Source organism: Macaca nemestrina, chromosome 2 (assembly GCF_043159975.1).
Source record: "Macaca nemestrina isolate mMacNem1 chromosome 2, mMacNem.hap1, whole genome shotgun sequence".
In the NCBI taxonomy this organism is placed as follows: Eukaryota; Metazoa; Chordata; class Mammalia; order Primates; family Cercopithecidae; genus Macaca; species Macaca nemestrina.
The window spans coordinates 37,535,168-37,549,905 of NC_092126.1; the positions used below are offsets into that span (position 1 = coordinate 37,535,168).

General features: G+C 47.4%; 1 protein-coding gene across 5 annotated transcripts in view; it reads left to right on the forward strand.

Annotated features, from left to right (window-relative positions):
* The window catches only part of LOC105469899 (EPH receptor B1), a 448,737-nt gene that overhangs the window by 120,669 nt on the left and 313,330 nt on the right, over positions 1-14,738 (forward strand). For all 5 annotated transcript variants that reach the window (XM_011721495.3, XM_071090949.1, XM_071090948.1 and 2 more), the window contains exon 2: positions 10,092-10,156. In XM_011721495.3, coding sequence (XP_011719797.1) covers positions 10,092-10,156 — 65 coding nt within the window. The remainder of the gene's footprint in view (positions 1-10,091; positions 10,157-14,738) is intronic.

The following is a 14,738-nucleotide window of genomic DNA, read 5'->3' on the forward strand; positions in this document are numbered from 1 at the left end:
ACTTGTCAGAGGCTGCAATAGGTGCTTGGTAAATAATATTTTACTGACTTCCCACAAATGCCTTATGAAGTGGACATTATTATCCTCATTTAGCGGATGGCTGAACATGAGCCTTAGATGTCTGAGTAATTTGCTCAAGGTCGCACAACCAGACAGCAATAAAGCTGAAACTCACACCCAAGTCTGTCAGATCAATGTCCAGTGTGGTCAGGACTTGGCCACACTGGCGTGTAGCTGCCTCCTTGTGTGGGGCACTGCAGGACTCTGTGGGGAGGGTGGTTGGAGACTTTGGGGCTACCTTCCATGGGCTACTAATTTAAGCCCTGAGCATCATCAGGCGTCTGGCAGAAACAGATGGCACAGTAGAAAGAGGTGATTGAGGGGAGATTAATGAAGGTCTGTTTACAAAGGTTGCACAGAGTTAAAGACAGGCAACAAGAATGACAAAGCACTCAGGGACTAGCAGCAGCAGGGGGCTTTTACCACACTTACGTTTGAAGGATGTGGGGAGGGAGCCATCTTCCCAGAACTAGGCAAGAGCTGCAGCTACAGGAGGGGCCACCAGCCTCTCCCTGTCAGCAGGCAGGACCATCTCACTTCCCATGTCCTATGGCTCCTGCTGGTGAAGGGGCCCAGTGGATGCCTCTCTCTGCCCAGGGCAGGGAAGAGAAGGGTAGAGAGTGGGCCTTGAGGAGCAAATAGAAACCATCACTCACCTGCTAGAATGGATATCTTTGGAGGAAGCGCCTGGCCTTCCTTGTGTCTGTGTCCTCCAAGCTCCCAGCGCAGCCCCTAGTATTTGTTGGAGGAAATCCAACGGCCCTATTTCCCAGTGTCCTAACCCTCTTGTAATGGGTTGAACTGTGTCCCTCACAAAAAAGATATGTTGGAGTCCTGACCCTGAGTACCTCACAATGCAGCCTTATTTGGAAACAGGGTTACTGCAGATGTAAACAGTTAAGACGAAGTCATACTACAGTATGACAGACCCCTCATCCAATATGACTGGCATCCTTATAAAATAGTCATGCCACGTAAAGGCAGAGACAGGGAGAGCAGCATGCGATGAGGTAGGCAGATTGGAGTTGGCAGCTGCAAGCCAAGGAACACCAGAGATCCCAGGCAAACCACCAGAAGCAAGAAGTGGTCAGGAAAGATCCTCCCCGACAGGTTCAGAGGAAGTATGGCCCTGATACCATCTTGATTTGGGATTTTTAGCCTCCTGGACACCTCTGTTGTTTTAAGCCACTGAGGTTGTGGTGCTGTTACAGCAGTCCTAAGAAACTAATACAGCTTCTGAAGTAAGTTCCATATTTTATTAGTGAAAAGCACTCACATAGTACAAGCATACACACTACTAAGCCACTGTAAGACCATGCCAGACCTGGGGATTCCAGAGACAGAAAGTCCATCGTAGATCCAGAGGTCCCCTCTAGTTTCTTGTCACGTTTCTCAGATACCAACCTAAGAACTAAGAGCCAGAAGAAACCCTCTGAACCAGAGAGGAGAACAACCATCAAAAGCCATGTACCAAGCGCTGAGCTGGGCTGGGCAGGTAGGGCAGCCCTTCCGAAGCCGATTCCCAGCCTTACACAGCTCTGTACATTGAGCAGACCTTCCCATGTCCCCATGCTCTGGTCTGCTTCTCTGGAAGTCTACCTTGGAAGAGTCCTGGAGGGAGAGAAATGGCTCTGGGCCTTCCCGCTTGTTCGTGGGCTATGCCACGTGTGAACCAGTACCTAATCTAGGGCCTGTCCCAACTTCTTCAGGCACATTTCTATGCTGTGACCCATCTAAGCTGCGGCTTCTTTCTAGTTACCATAACTAATTGCACCTTGGAATATAAAAGAAACAGAAGGAGGAGGACGTAGTGGGTAGGACTGTGCTGATCTGTACATCCTTTAAAAGAGCAAATTTCACAGTTTGTTCTACAATTTAAATGCCTTTTCAGACTCATTCAGTCAGTCAGTCAGTAGATGGGTTGGGTTGGCACCTTCAGTTTCCTCAGGCTTGTTTCTTATCTTTCTCACTGGCCTTTGCCACACATCAACCAGTGGAGACTTATACAATAAGAGCTTCCGTTTGCCTAGCATTTTACACTGGCAAGGACAGTAAATAAATGTTAGTCAAATGAGTGTTCTTAAGAAAACACAGAACATCTTTATGGGCATGGCTCTGTTGACTCAGGGCAGAAAGCAAGAGGGAAAGCCTCTTCCCGTGTTGTACATTAGGATTTTGACACTCAGCCTGGCTTGATTTGCTCATCAGTTGTGGAGCTGGGGTTTGAACCTAGATCTTCAGGGTTTATTGAACATTTATATTGTATGAGGGCATCTGACCAAGCTCTGTGGGACAGAAGTCACAGCTCTGCTCTGTGAACGTACTTCAGATATACTCAGGTATATAAAGTGATAATGAAAACTAACCATTCAAACAGTACGAGTTCTGTGGAGGAAGGAAGACCTCCATGGGTAGGACTAGGTCGAGTCTTTCAGGTATGCAGGGGGAGTAGGAAGACAGTCCAGGCAGGAGTGACACCATGAGCAGAAATGGGGCACTGGAAGAAGGGCTTCCTTTAGGGAACTGAAGATCAATTTGGAAGAGATGGGTTTAGATCAGAAAGCTCTTAAAGGCCAGGCATTTGTGGCGTATCTCGGAGTTAGTGGAGAGACTTTGAAAATCATAAAGTAGAGGAATGAGATGTGATGAAAGAGTCATTTTCTGAAAATTGGTTAAATTTTTATTTCTGAATTTGTGTCGTGTAAAATAGCACAGTAATAATTAGGAAGCTCATCTGTAAACCAACATCCCCCACCTAGCAGCTGTTCCATCTCGCTACCTACTCTTTTTGGGTAGTTGCTATTTCACTCGGTTGAAACACTGTCTTCTGAGTTGCATCTGTTGGCTCACACAGTTCTGCTTCCTGCTTTCTGTTTCACTGCTCACATTCTGCTCACTGCTACATTGTCTTCATAACACTCCAGGCGTGTGAATGTGCTATCCTGCACATCTTCCTTCCCCTATGGATGGGCTGGTTCCAGCTTTTCTCATAGTCTAGATAATGATGCAATGATCAGCTTCATGATATAGGGCTTTTTGTTTTCTTCTGAAATTATTTTCTTTGAACAAATTCTTGGGAGTGAAATTATTAGGTGGTCAGAGGGCTGGAGACTCTATAAGCCTTTCTTTAGTGTGGCCATATTACTTTTTAAAAAGCTGAACTATTTACATTGTCAGACAATGAAGTCACCAGCTGCATAAAGAGCAACTCAGATGAGGCCTCCTGAATGAGACACCAGTTACGAGGTGGACGCTGTGGTCCTCATGTGCAGGAATGAATACACAGCTGAAATAGATGCTGTAAAGGAAGAAAGAACCATTGGAATATGTTGAATGATTGGGTAAAAGACTGAAGTAGAGGAAGGAATCAAAACTAAATGCTGCTGAAGTTTCACAACTGGGCTCCAGGAAGTTTGGAAGGGTTTGATGTGAAGAAGAAGAGAATTGCTGGAGGGAGAAGATTTAGATGGGGTAGACACATGGGAGATGAGTTGTGGAAAGTTTGCTTGGAACACGTTGTCTTTGAACTTCTGTGGCTGTGCTGGGCCCAGGCAGTGGTCATGATAGAACACAGACTGGTGCCCTTGACAGTTTACAGTCAACCAAGCCGATCCCAAAATCCAAAGCCAGCAGGCAACGTGAGGCCAATTCGGACCAATAGGGACGAGATTACAGGGAGACCAGCCTGTACAGGCAGCAGGAGGTCCGGACATGGTGTGAAGTTGGGGTTTAAACACCTTTAGTGCTGGCCCCTGTTGCAGGGGCTGAGGGTCAAGGGCAGCAGACACCCTGAGGAGCCATATGGGCATCATACAGGAGTTCCATGCCAATAGGGCTGGCCTGCCCAGCCAGAAGACCATGTGCAGACCAGGTCCAGAGGGCAGCCCAAAGAGCCCTAGGGAAGGCAGAGGACCTGGCCACGCACACCCTCGGCATCTAATGCAGTCTGGATTTGGGACTGGCGGTTATTATTTAATATGTCCCACTCTTGCCAGTATGGACTGTCTTAGGTCAGGGGCGTGTGTGTGTGTGTGTGTGTGTGTGTGTGTGTGTGTGTGTGTATGTATGCATGCGCCTGTGTGTGTGCTCATACACAAATATGTGAAGGGGATGGGGGTGGTCTCTGTTCTTTCAACAGCCAGGGGCTGGGAAAAAGAAAGAGGAGGTTCCAGCTGCCTGCTAGGCTCCATACACTTGTCATTTTGTTCCGTGCTCACATTGTTCCTATGAGTCTGTCTTCTACCATTCACTGAGGCTGCCATTGCAGATCTATTTGCACGGCTATTGGAATAATTTCTGTTTTCTGTGTGGCTGCAAGCTCCCTGAGGGCTGGAATGTCTATCTATTCCCTGTTCATCTCTGCTTGCACAGCACTCCCTTCCCCACATCTCCATGGAAGTTACTAAAAATTCTTTGTTGAATGCATACCTGAACCCCTTTTCACCACCTTACAGCTCTCTTACAAGGATCCTCTGTGGAGGTAGATGGAAGGAGTTGGGGCTGCCGTGTGTCCTTTGTGCAGTGGGACCAACTCTCGGCTGCTTGCATTTACATCATAGCAGCTTTGTTCTTGAGCTTTTCCATGGTGTGGCTTTCAGGCTTAAAGAGTTCTGTGGGCTGTGGAGAATAACACAGGGAAATGACTGCATGGTGGCACTAGCCCTGTCCTGCTTGAAAGGTCTGTGGACTTGCCTTATCAAATACACATAAGGCACTGCTCAGAAAAGGCCTGGAAGCTGCTATTCCATCTGTCAGTATATGTTGTATTTTGTTATCATGATGGAAGGACACTGTAAATATTTCAACTGAATATCTGATTAATGTCTCTCCAAAAAGCATGGCAGAGCTGTAAAAAGAGGGTTTATTTATTTCCTTTTCAACATGATGGGTGTCTAATTTTTCCCAAATGTCAGTATATCCAAAGGTGCCAATCCAGACAGAAACAGAAACTGCCTGCAGGGCCAGGCAGTAGCTGCCTCTTCTTCCTCCTGGGAGGCTCAGACCTGGCCCCATCATCTGGACCCCCAGCCGGTGGCCCCACTGGTTGGTGGGAATGCCCTGAGGGTTTCCATACTGAAGCTTCTACAGGGAAGTGTTCCCTGGGAATATGGGATCTCTGTCAGGTTTTTTGTTTGTTTGTTTGTTGTTTGTTCTTCCAACAAACAAAAACATATTTTTTGAGATGGGCTCTTGCTATGTTGCTAAGGTTGGTCTCAAACTCTAGGTTCAAGAGATGTCCCACCTCAGTCTCCCCTGAATAGCTGGGATTACAGGTGCACACCACAGTACCTGGCTCTATGTCAGGTTTCTTATGCATCCCATCCTCCCCAGGTTCCTGCAAGTCAAGCCAACCTTTGCCAGAGATCCCTTCTATCTCCCTTCTTAGCCTCCCTTCTCCTTTTGCTCACTGTTTTTCTCACTCTCCCATCTGCTTGGGATGACTCCTACTTCATTCCCTTCAACCGGTCCTTGCCCCTCCCACTGTTGCTTTTAGGAGTCACTCTCCCATCTCTGTCCCAAGAAGCAGGGGGAGATACTCCATTCTTTCCTCCTTACCATTGCCCACCCCTTTCCAGGAAACCTCAAGCATTTCCCATTGCCTACACACAGGGCGAGACTCCCTGATGCTCGCTGTTGGGACAGGCACACCTGTTCCCCACATACAGAAGAATATTTCCGGTTCTTTTTTCCAGTGTTTTTCTCATAGGCTTAGCCAGAATAGGGCGCCAGTTATGACTTTGCTTCTTGTCCTTTCCTCAACTAAACCATTAATTTCTCTAGGGCACACATCAATTTATATGCATTGTTATAGCCCCAACATGTGTTATTCCCTTGGTCTTTACAACAATACAAAGAAGAAAGGAGATGAAATATCATTAGATGTGTAACATAATTAGATTCTTAAAGATACTTTATTGATATCATTTAGGATATACCATCTCGGATTCTTGTTGTAGCTAAAGAGACTGAAGCTTGGAGTGATTAAGTTATAGTAATAGCAATACCGCATGTTCCAGTGTTTTATTTCACTCAGCCTCACATTCTCCCCCCATAATCCTGGCTGCTAGTTAGCACTAGACCCATCCTGAAGTTGAGGGGTGCAGACGGAGAGAGAAATGGAGAGAGACACAGGGAGGGCGGAGGGACAGGGGAGGTTGTATGACACGAGCAAAGTCATATCTCTTCTAGGTAGTGAAGATGGGACTTGCAATCTGGTCTGCCCACACCAGCACTCTCTCTACCCTGCATGTGCCCTTCCCGGCAATCTCCCCTTGGGCACTGAGTATGTGCTCCCAGAGGGTGGTGGGCATGGGTCCCAGAGTCGTGTCCTCTGCAGGAATCCCCAGATCTGACAGCACCACATGCACTTCCAGCTGGGTTGGTCCCCATGCCACTGTTTGAGAGCAGAAGTGATGGTAAATATTTAATTGTGCTTCCACCATAACTTTCTGCCAGAACTCTCAATATGCTTTATAAATGCAAATGAGCGTGCTCTTCCTCTCCAGGGAGATGTAAACCTGCTCAAATCACTTTTATTCAGCCCCCACCAGAGTGTAGTGCCATCATCAGGAGCTCTCTGTGCCAGAAAAGAAACTGCCCTTAATCATATCGAGTGGATGGTTTATGGTTTTGTGGTCTTCTGTCTCCACAATGGGCAGATATAAAGAAATGGATTTCTCTTGCTGCAAATTCTGTCCCACAGAGTGTGTGGAAAACATTATTTAGAAGCAGATTTAATTACAGCCCTAGAGCAGGTGATCATGACTAATATGAAGTCCTGGGCTGTATTTATGGGGTTAAAAAAACAAATGAGTCCTTGGACGACAAAGAAGTAAAGTTGATTCTTTTATTTGCTTCTGGACTGTTTTCCTTGCCACCATCCTCTGCCTGCTCCCTGCTCCTCCAGCATGATCTTGCTACTGGGTTGGGGGATGCATTATTCTGGGAGCTTTTGTGGCTTCTTGGCTTTATGAGTGAGGATCCCACTCCTGCCCAACCCCAGAGCTTCTTCAGAGCCCTTCAAAAGCCCAAGTCGGCCTTGTGGTTCATGTGCTGAGATTTCAGGCTGTTGGTGTCAGGGTGGGAAACTGTGTGACTTGGCAGAAAGCACTGCAGCTTTCTGTACCCCGATTCCTAGCTCTGCCGCAGGGACTCAGTTGCCCCTGTTTCAGGCCCTCCTGGCAGAGACATTTTAATAATCATGGAGATGAGTTTCTACAGAGCCTCATGGAGTGTCTTCTGAGAAGTGTATTATGTAAATTTGGTGTGTCATGATGATCATTATTAGTGCGGCGAAGTGGAGATGGGAGGAGGGAGGGAGAGCTGCTCCAAGCAGAGACCAGCCTCCCCAGCTGTCAGAAGAACTGGAGACGAAAACAAACTTAAGAAACCTGCTCCAGTGCTTATGTTCCTTCAAATATGCATGGGGCACGACTCAATCCAAACACAAACTCACATGGGTAGGAAAATGCAGCTTTCTTTATTTCATTTTATGCCTGTTCATTTCCAGTTTGAGCCCCTGTTTCGCTGGGGTAGCAGAAGTGCTATCTGGGTTACAAGTAGGCCCATCATGTTAAACTTTGGAGGAAGGCGCTCCCTGGCTCTGTTGGCTCCTGTCCACACGGGCACCTGCTGAGATACCCTGTACCCCACCTGAACCCTGCTCATATCCCATGCAGGTCACCACTGGATGCTCCCAGGTCCCCCTCATTAGACCCACTCAGGCCCTTTGGCCCGCCTGCTGTCCCTGAGTGCCATGTTAGTCTGGCGGGGCCTTTGGCCACTCCCTCACCTCCCTAGGATGCTGAATATCCAAGCCCGTGTCCTAGAGAGGCTCTCAGCATTTCTCCTGTGGAGTGGGTAGCTCTTTGGGATTGAGTGAGCAATGAGAGCATAGGAAGACCCTTTCTTCCACACAGCTCCCCATTTATCACTTCTGTTTTAATTCCCTTAGTCCTGCCCCTTAGGGTGGGTTTCTCTGCAAACTTTTGGTTTATGACAGGGTTCTTCTATTTCATAATGGGCCCAAGATTTTGTGACTCTGCATTGACATCTCCTCCCTGATGCGGTAAGCAAGGAGTAGCTGTTCTCATGGTGATGGGAAGGAGAGGCAGTGGGAAGGACAAGAGGAGAAAAAAACCCCAAACGATGCATCATTTATATTGTACCCTTCCCTGTTTGTTGAGTAGCTATGCAGCTGGGAGGTGCTGTGTCTGTTCCCTTGATACATATCCTGGGAACGCAGGTGGCTAGGACACCATCACCTGCCCATATAGCACCATTGTGTAAATTTTTAAAAGTGCCCCTCTGCAACAATTGGATATCCACATCAAGAAAAAAGTGCATTGATCCTATACCTTCCACCTTATGCAAAAATTAACTTGAATCATAGACCTAGGTAGGAGAAAAAAATATTTGCGACCTTGGGTTAGGCAAAGATTTTTCAGACGCAGCACTAAAGTGTAAAAGAAAACAAAATGATAAATTGTACTTCATCAAAATTAAAAACTTCTGATTTTTGAAAGACACTGTTACGAAAATGAAAACATAAGCCACAGACCGGGAGAAAATATTTGCAAAGCATGTATCTGAAAAAGGAGTTGTATTCAGAATATATAAAGACCTCTCAAACTCAATAATAAGAAAATAATCCATTTAAAAAGGAGAAAAAGATTTGAATAGACACTTCAAAGAAGATTTATGGATGACAAATAAGTATGTGACAAGATGTTTAATACCATTCGCCAGCAAGGAAATGAACATTAGGACCATAATGATATAGCACTACACACTGATTAAAATGGCTAAAGTTAAAAACAAATGACCATGCCAAGTGTCAATGAAAATATGGAGGAACTGGAATTCCCATAGACTCTCACAATAATAACCCCAAACTGGGAACAACAGGTGAATGAATAAACAAATGGTGGCACATCACACAAGAGAGTATTACTCAACGATAAAAAGAAATTAGCTATTGGTATACACAACAATATGAATAAGTCTTAAAATAATTATGCTGAGTGAGAGAAGCCAGATTTGTAAAAAATGGCGTATACTATATGGTTCCATTTATATGAAATGTGAGAAAATGCCATTTAATCTACAGTGACAGAAACATATGAGTCATTGCCTGGGACAGGGACATGGTGGGTTAGGAGTAGGAGGAAGGAAAGTATTACAAAGGGACTAAAGAAACTTTTGGGTATGATGAATATGTTTATTAATTTGTAGTGATGGTTTCACTGGTGTACATATATATCAAAATGTGTCAAATGATACATTTTAAATATGTGCAGTTTATCCCTGATGGCTCCTAGGAGCTCACAGCAGCATCCAGCTGTCTATCTTTCCTTTCCTGTGGCCAGAGGAAGGAAGGTAACCAGCTGGCTGCTGTGGCCACCCTTGCAACTTCATCACCTGCATGGTAGGCTGCTGGGATATAAGATGTGTGTTTGTGTTCTATGTGAAACCTTTGCCAAAGCTATGTGAGCCCTTTGGAGTTGATGGGAAGTCACCCAAGGGTGTCAATATAGATGCCTGATGGGGAGGCAGAGGAGAATGTGTGGAGAGGAAGGAGGGCAGACAGATGAGGCCAGAGAAACCTCACAATGGGGAGGAAGAAGGCAGAAAGAGGTGGCCTAGAAAGGCCCGAGGAAGGAATTAAATTTGGCTACTTGGTCAACACGGCCCTGGTAGAATCTCTGGGAAGAAGCTGGGTCTTGGGGGTAAAGTGGTGGGTGCACAGATGACTTCATCCAACACAGGAGCCTTGGGGTCACTGGGGAGACAGCACTGGACTTAGCGTCAGACCTGAGGTCTGTATCAAACTTTGCCATAAGCTGCATAATCTTAGCAGGCTTCTTTTGCTATCTGAGCCTTGGGCTTCACAGAGGGGCCTGGGCTTAAAAGTGCACAAAGCTCCTTGTACTACTGTCATTTACTATCACAAACAACTTCATGATCTTGAGGACTACTGCATAGCAATCCTTCTGACTCATCGTTTATTCTTTTTTCTTTTTAATCTACAGAAACGTTAATGGACACCAGAACGGCTACTGCAGAGCTGGGCTGGACGGCCAATCCTGCATCAGGGGTGAGTATCACACCATTCGTCTTTCAGTCTTGCTGTGAGTTCCTGGACCCATGTGATATCTAGGAGAGTAGAGACTACCCAGAGCAGTACCTGTGGGGAATGGAATACAGGTGTGAATGGGTGTGTCCACTGCCCATCCTGATGTAAGGACAGCACTGGGCGTCTCAGACCTGAGCTGCTGCCTCGTGTGGTGATGTAGACCATCTCTTGACACAGTCGTTTCTGAAAGCTGATACCTAGACAACTGGGGCCATGGCTATGTGGGGATGGGGGCAGGGTGGTGACACTGAGGCAGATCAGAGATCTGTGATGCCCAAAGGGCTGCAGCAAAGGCAAAGACATGAGGGAGGAGGTAGAGTTCAGAATGGCCAAGGCTCTCTTTCACCTAGACCTTGCCTTGGAGAGACAGTCATGATTTATTTGTATAGTGTTCATGTACCTGGTCAACTACCAAGATAGATTATCCTTGAGGAGCTCATGGCCTCCTGTGGGAACCAGTGTGTGGCAGTGGAGATCAATAGGCAGGTGTGGGCACAGAGTTGGGAATGGGAAGCCATGAGGTTAGACAAGAAGCCTTTATAGACAAGGTGCAAGCAAGCTGGGTTTTAGAGCATGGGTAGGAGATAGACAGATGTTGTACCGAGAGCCTGGAAAGATGTTCTAAGTAGGAGGAATGCTGGTTGAAAGGGATGATGAGATTATGAAAACACATAAGAGGGAAGAGTCTGTGTGTATGGAACAGAGCATGGTGTGAGTGCTGCTGAGATGGGGCTGGAGGGTAAGTTGGAACCTGGAATGGTGGCGATGGACTGTGACTGCCATGCTGAGCAGGGAACTTGGATTTTATCCCATAGGTAATGGCGAGATCCTGAGCAGGAGAAGGAAATGGTCACATTTGTTGACAGAATTGTAGAGAACAGTTAAGAGAAAAGCATTTAAGAGGCTCTTTAAGCAGTCTTGGATGTGACAAAAGAATCAAGTTAAAATAGGATATGCAGAGGCTAGTTTGAGAAAAGTTAAGGAGGACGAATTGGCAATGGATGGACTATGGCAGGAAGGAGAGAAAGATAGGGGAGGTGGAGATGATGTTCATTTCCCTGGCTTGGGCAGTTGGCTAATTTCAGAGCTTAATCATGAAGGGAGAAGGCAAGAGGAGGTGAGAGTGGGCTCTTCATCCCAGCCAGTGGGTGATGTCTGGCTGGGACAGGGTGACCCTAGGCCTCCTCATCTGTCCCAGACCTTCTCTCTGCATCCTGTCCCTGTAATCTCTATACCCCGTGAAGGATCTCCAGCATAGCACTTCATCACCATGCCCTGGTTCTGCTGCAGGGATGGTTCTATTTGGGACATTCGGGTCACAGGGCAGACAGTTATCTCACCTGTGCATTCTCCACTGGGTTCTCACTGTTACCCTATCCCAGCATTTGAAGAACTGCATTGCTCGAGGCATAAGCATCATGCCTTGGAACAGGGAAGCAAGGTCCAGAATGAGCTGGCATTCCCTAAAGCAGGGAGCGGGCACAGGGGCAGAGCCTGACCACACTGAACAAGTCCAAATCATGCCAGAAACACTGTGGGCAACCAGGAAAACCTTCCCACTTTTACTTGGGACTTTATGTAAAGCTGATGAGGCAGCAGTTCTTCCATATCACCTGGATATTAGGAACTTGCCGTCTTTTACAAATTATGTTATTGTTTGAAGGCTTGTGTGTTTTTACAAGGCCCTGACAGGATTTATGGTTAATTTTTCCCTTGGTTTTTATACACAACACCTGTTTTCTTTATACTTCTGATATCCTTTCCCAAGGAAGATTCTCCTTGAGGGAAACATTCAAAGTCAAGGCATGCCCTTTAGAGACAGCAGCTGCCTGGGCTCTCCCTGTTTGCCCTCCCCACTTGCTACCAGCATGCTCAGCTGCCTTTCCCCAGCACTCATTGTGAGGCAACACACAGCCAGGTCGTTCTTCTCCTGGTGCCCCGAGTAGCTTCTGAGTTTGTCTAGTTTACAGCAACCAGGGGAGGGTCAACGTGGCCCTTGGTCTGGGTGGAAAAGGAGGACTCAAGGACTATGCTTCCATCCCAGGCCTGCTTGTCTGTTTCCTCCGTGCTCTTCCGGGACAGTACCCTCCAATTCTGTGAACACACCAGTATCTGGCTCAGACTCACATGTCTAACTGCCACTTCTTTCACTGGATGCTCATGGGCATATCAGTCTCACTTCTTTCACTGGATGCTCATGGGCATATCAGTCTCAACGTGGCCCAAGCAGATCTCACCCCCTTTTCCTTTCCCCACCCACACATGTGCATTCTCTATCCAAATCTTAGCACATTTATAAAGGCCAGAAACCAGAAGTGATTCTTGACTTCGCCTTTTATCATCTTCAGATCTCTGCTCGTGTCCATCCTCAGGGACATGCTCTCTGCATCCCAGTCATGTTAGAGTCCCCATCACAGGTCTTCTCAGTGCCAGGGAGCTTTACTGATAGCACAATACACAGTCCCAAAGTTTACATCTCTCTGTGTTAGAATTTGATTCACTTCTAGCCCCCCTTCAGCCATATTATAACCTCCAGGGTGGCCAGGACTCTGTGCATTTGTTCATCATTGGCAGCTTACACCTAGTTCACTACCTAACTCAATGTTTCCCTGTTGAAAGTTTCTGACTTGAGCAAGTGGGTGGATGATGGTGCCATCCTTGAAGTCAGAGGACACAGGAGGAGGAGTATGCTTGGGTGGGAAGAGGATGAGTCAATCTGGGACCTGTCAAGCTTGAAGCGTCTCTGAGGCACCCACGGGAAGGTGTGCCGTCAGCATTTGACTTTGGGGCAATGGAATCAGAAGGCGGCCACATGTCAGTGAGATGGGAGCCTGGGGCGTGGCTGCAGTCTCCCAGGGGTGTGTCCACAGGGGAAAGAGTTGAGAGCTTTGGATGGATAACCTGCACTGAAGTGCCAAATAGAACCTGACATGGAGACTGGGAAAGAGTGGGCTGGGAGCAGGAGAAAACCAAGAGGAGGTCCAGTTTTAGAAGCCAGGAGAAGAGTGTGTCAGGGAGGAGGGCACAAAAGTGGCAAATGCCTCTAGGTGTTAAACATTTCCACTGGGTTTAGCTGCCGGAAACCCTGAGGTTAAGTATACAGATGGTTTCAGAGGGGCCCAGGGCGGGAAGCCAGAAAGCAGAGAGGTGAAGAGTCAGTAGGAGGTGGGGCAGTGGAGACAGCAATTGGTAAGGGGAGGGAGGACAGAGCTTGGTAGATGGAGGGAACAAGGGGCTGTGGGCGCATTTGCCTTTCCCAGGGAAACGGCTCTTTTCCTGTTGAAATAGCAAGACACAGATAAAGGCGCCTACGGAGAGCTGAGAGTGCTCAGTTTTGACATGACAGAGCCATGGAATAGAAAATTCCTCTCAGCTTCGTATCTTCTCTCTGGGTTGGAAGTGAGGTTTGGAGGGTGAGGCATGTGGAGTCCGGGTAGCAGGTGTTGAGAGGGCACAAAAGGAACTGCTACTGAGAGCTGCAGAGAGGCTGGCCATGTTTTGGAGGAATATGGCAAGGAGTAAGAGCTGGATTGTGGCTGACAACTGTGCACGCATGAGGATCCTGATCTATAGGCCTCCTTCAGCTGCCTGACTGCCTGGAAGAGCTGTGGCAGTGGGATCATCAGAGTTCTGGTTGCACAGGAAAAAATGGCGGGACTGAAGGGGCCAGGGACTGAGGACGCTGGCACCTTATTTCATGACATCTATCCCACAGGAAGGAGAGTGAGGCCAGGAGGACTGGTGTGACCAGCCCAGGGGCCCCAGATGTAGGTCTCAGTGAGGCTAAAGAACAGATGTGATGGCATGGCTGGGACTGGAGGAAGACCTGGCACCTTGACATCAGATTTAAGACACACAGAGCTCTTCCAGGTGATGAAGAGGCTCTGAGTGGATCACCGTGTGAGCTGCTGGAGCAGAGGAGGATGAACTTCATGGCACTGAGGAGCTCAGGTGTTTGAGAAGCCAGGAGGCTTGGGAGAGCAGGGGTTCACCTTTTTCTGAGACCTAGTGTGGAGAAGATTGGGGAGGGAGATGGACTGTCAGGCCAAACAGGAGGGAATGTCCTCAGATTGTTTCTCTGCAGTCAGGACACCACGTGTGGATGCTTAAGGTGGAGATGGTGGGTGGCATTGTTCTGGAGGCCTCAAAGGAACTGGGTTTGCCTCATCCAGAGGAGTCACACAATGCTGCCAGGGGCCCAGCTGGCATTGCAATGGGCCCCATCCACAGTGCATAGCCTGTGTGGCAGGCTTCCCAGACCCAGAGAGAGGCCAAGGGACTCTTCCTTTTATGGGGCTTTGTGTGTGCCTTTGCTGCTGTACTTGAGAACTACTAGATATAAGAAGGGGTTGGACCACTCACCTACACAAAGCCCACAGATCATTCCCAGTTTTATTGTTGGAAAGCAATATTACATGGCAAAACCAGAAAGTGTTCCCAGATTAAAATTGCTGCTTTATAATCTATTGTAGCACCCTGCCTTTCATTGAAGGCCTTTAGGTTTAATCTAAATCAGGGGCTACCTGGTGAACAGAGGAAAAAG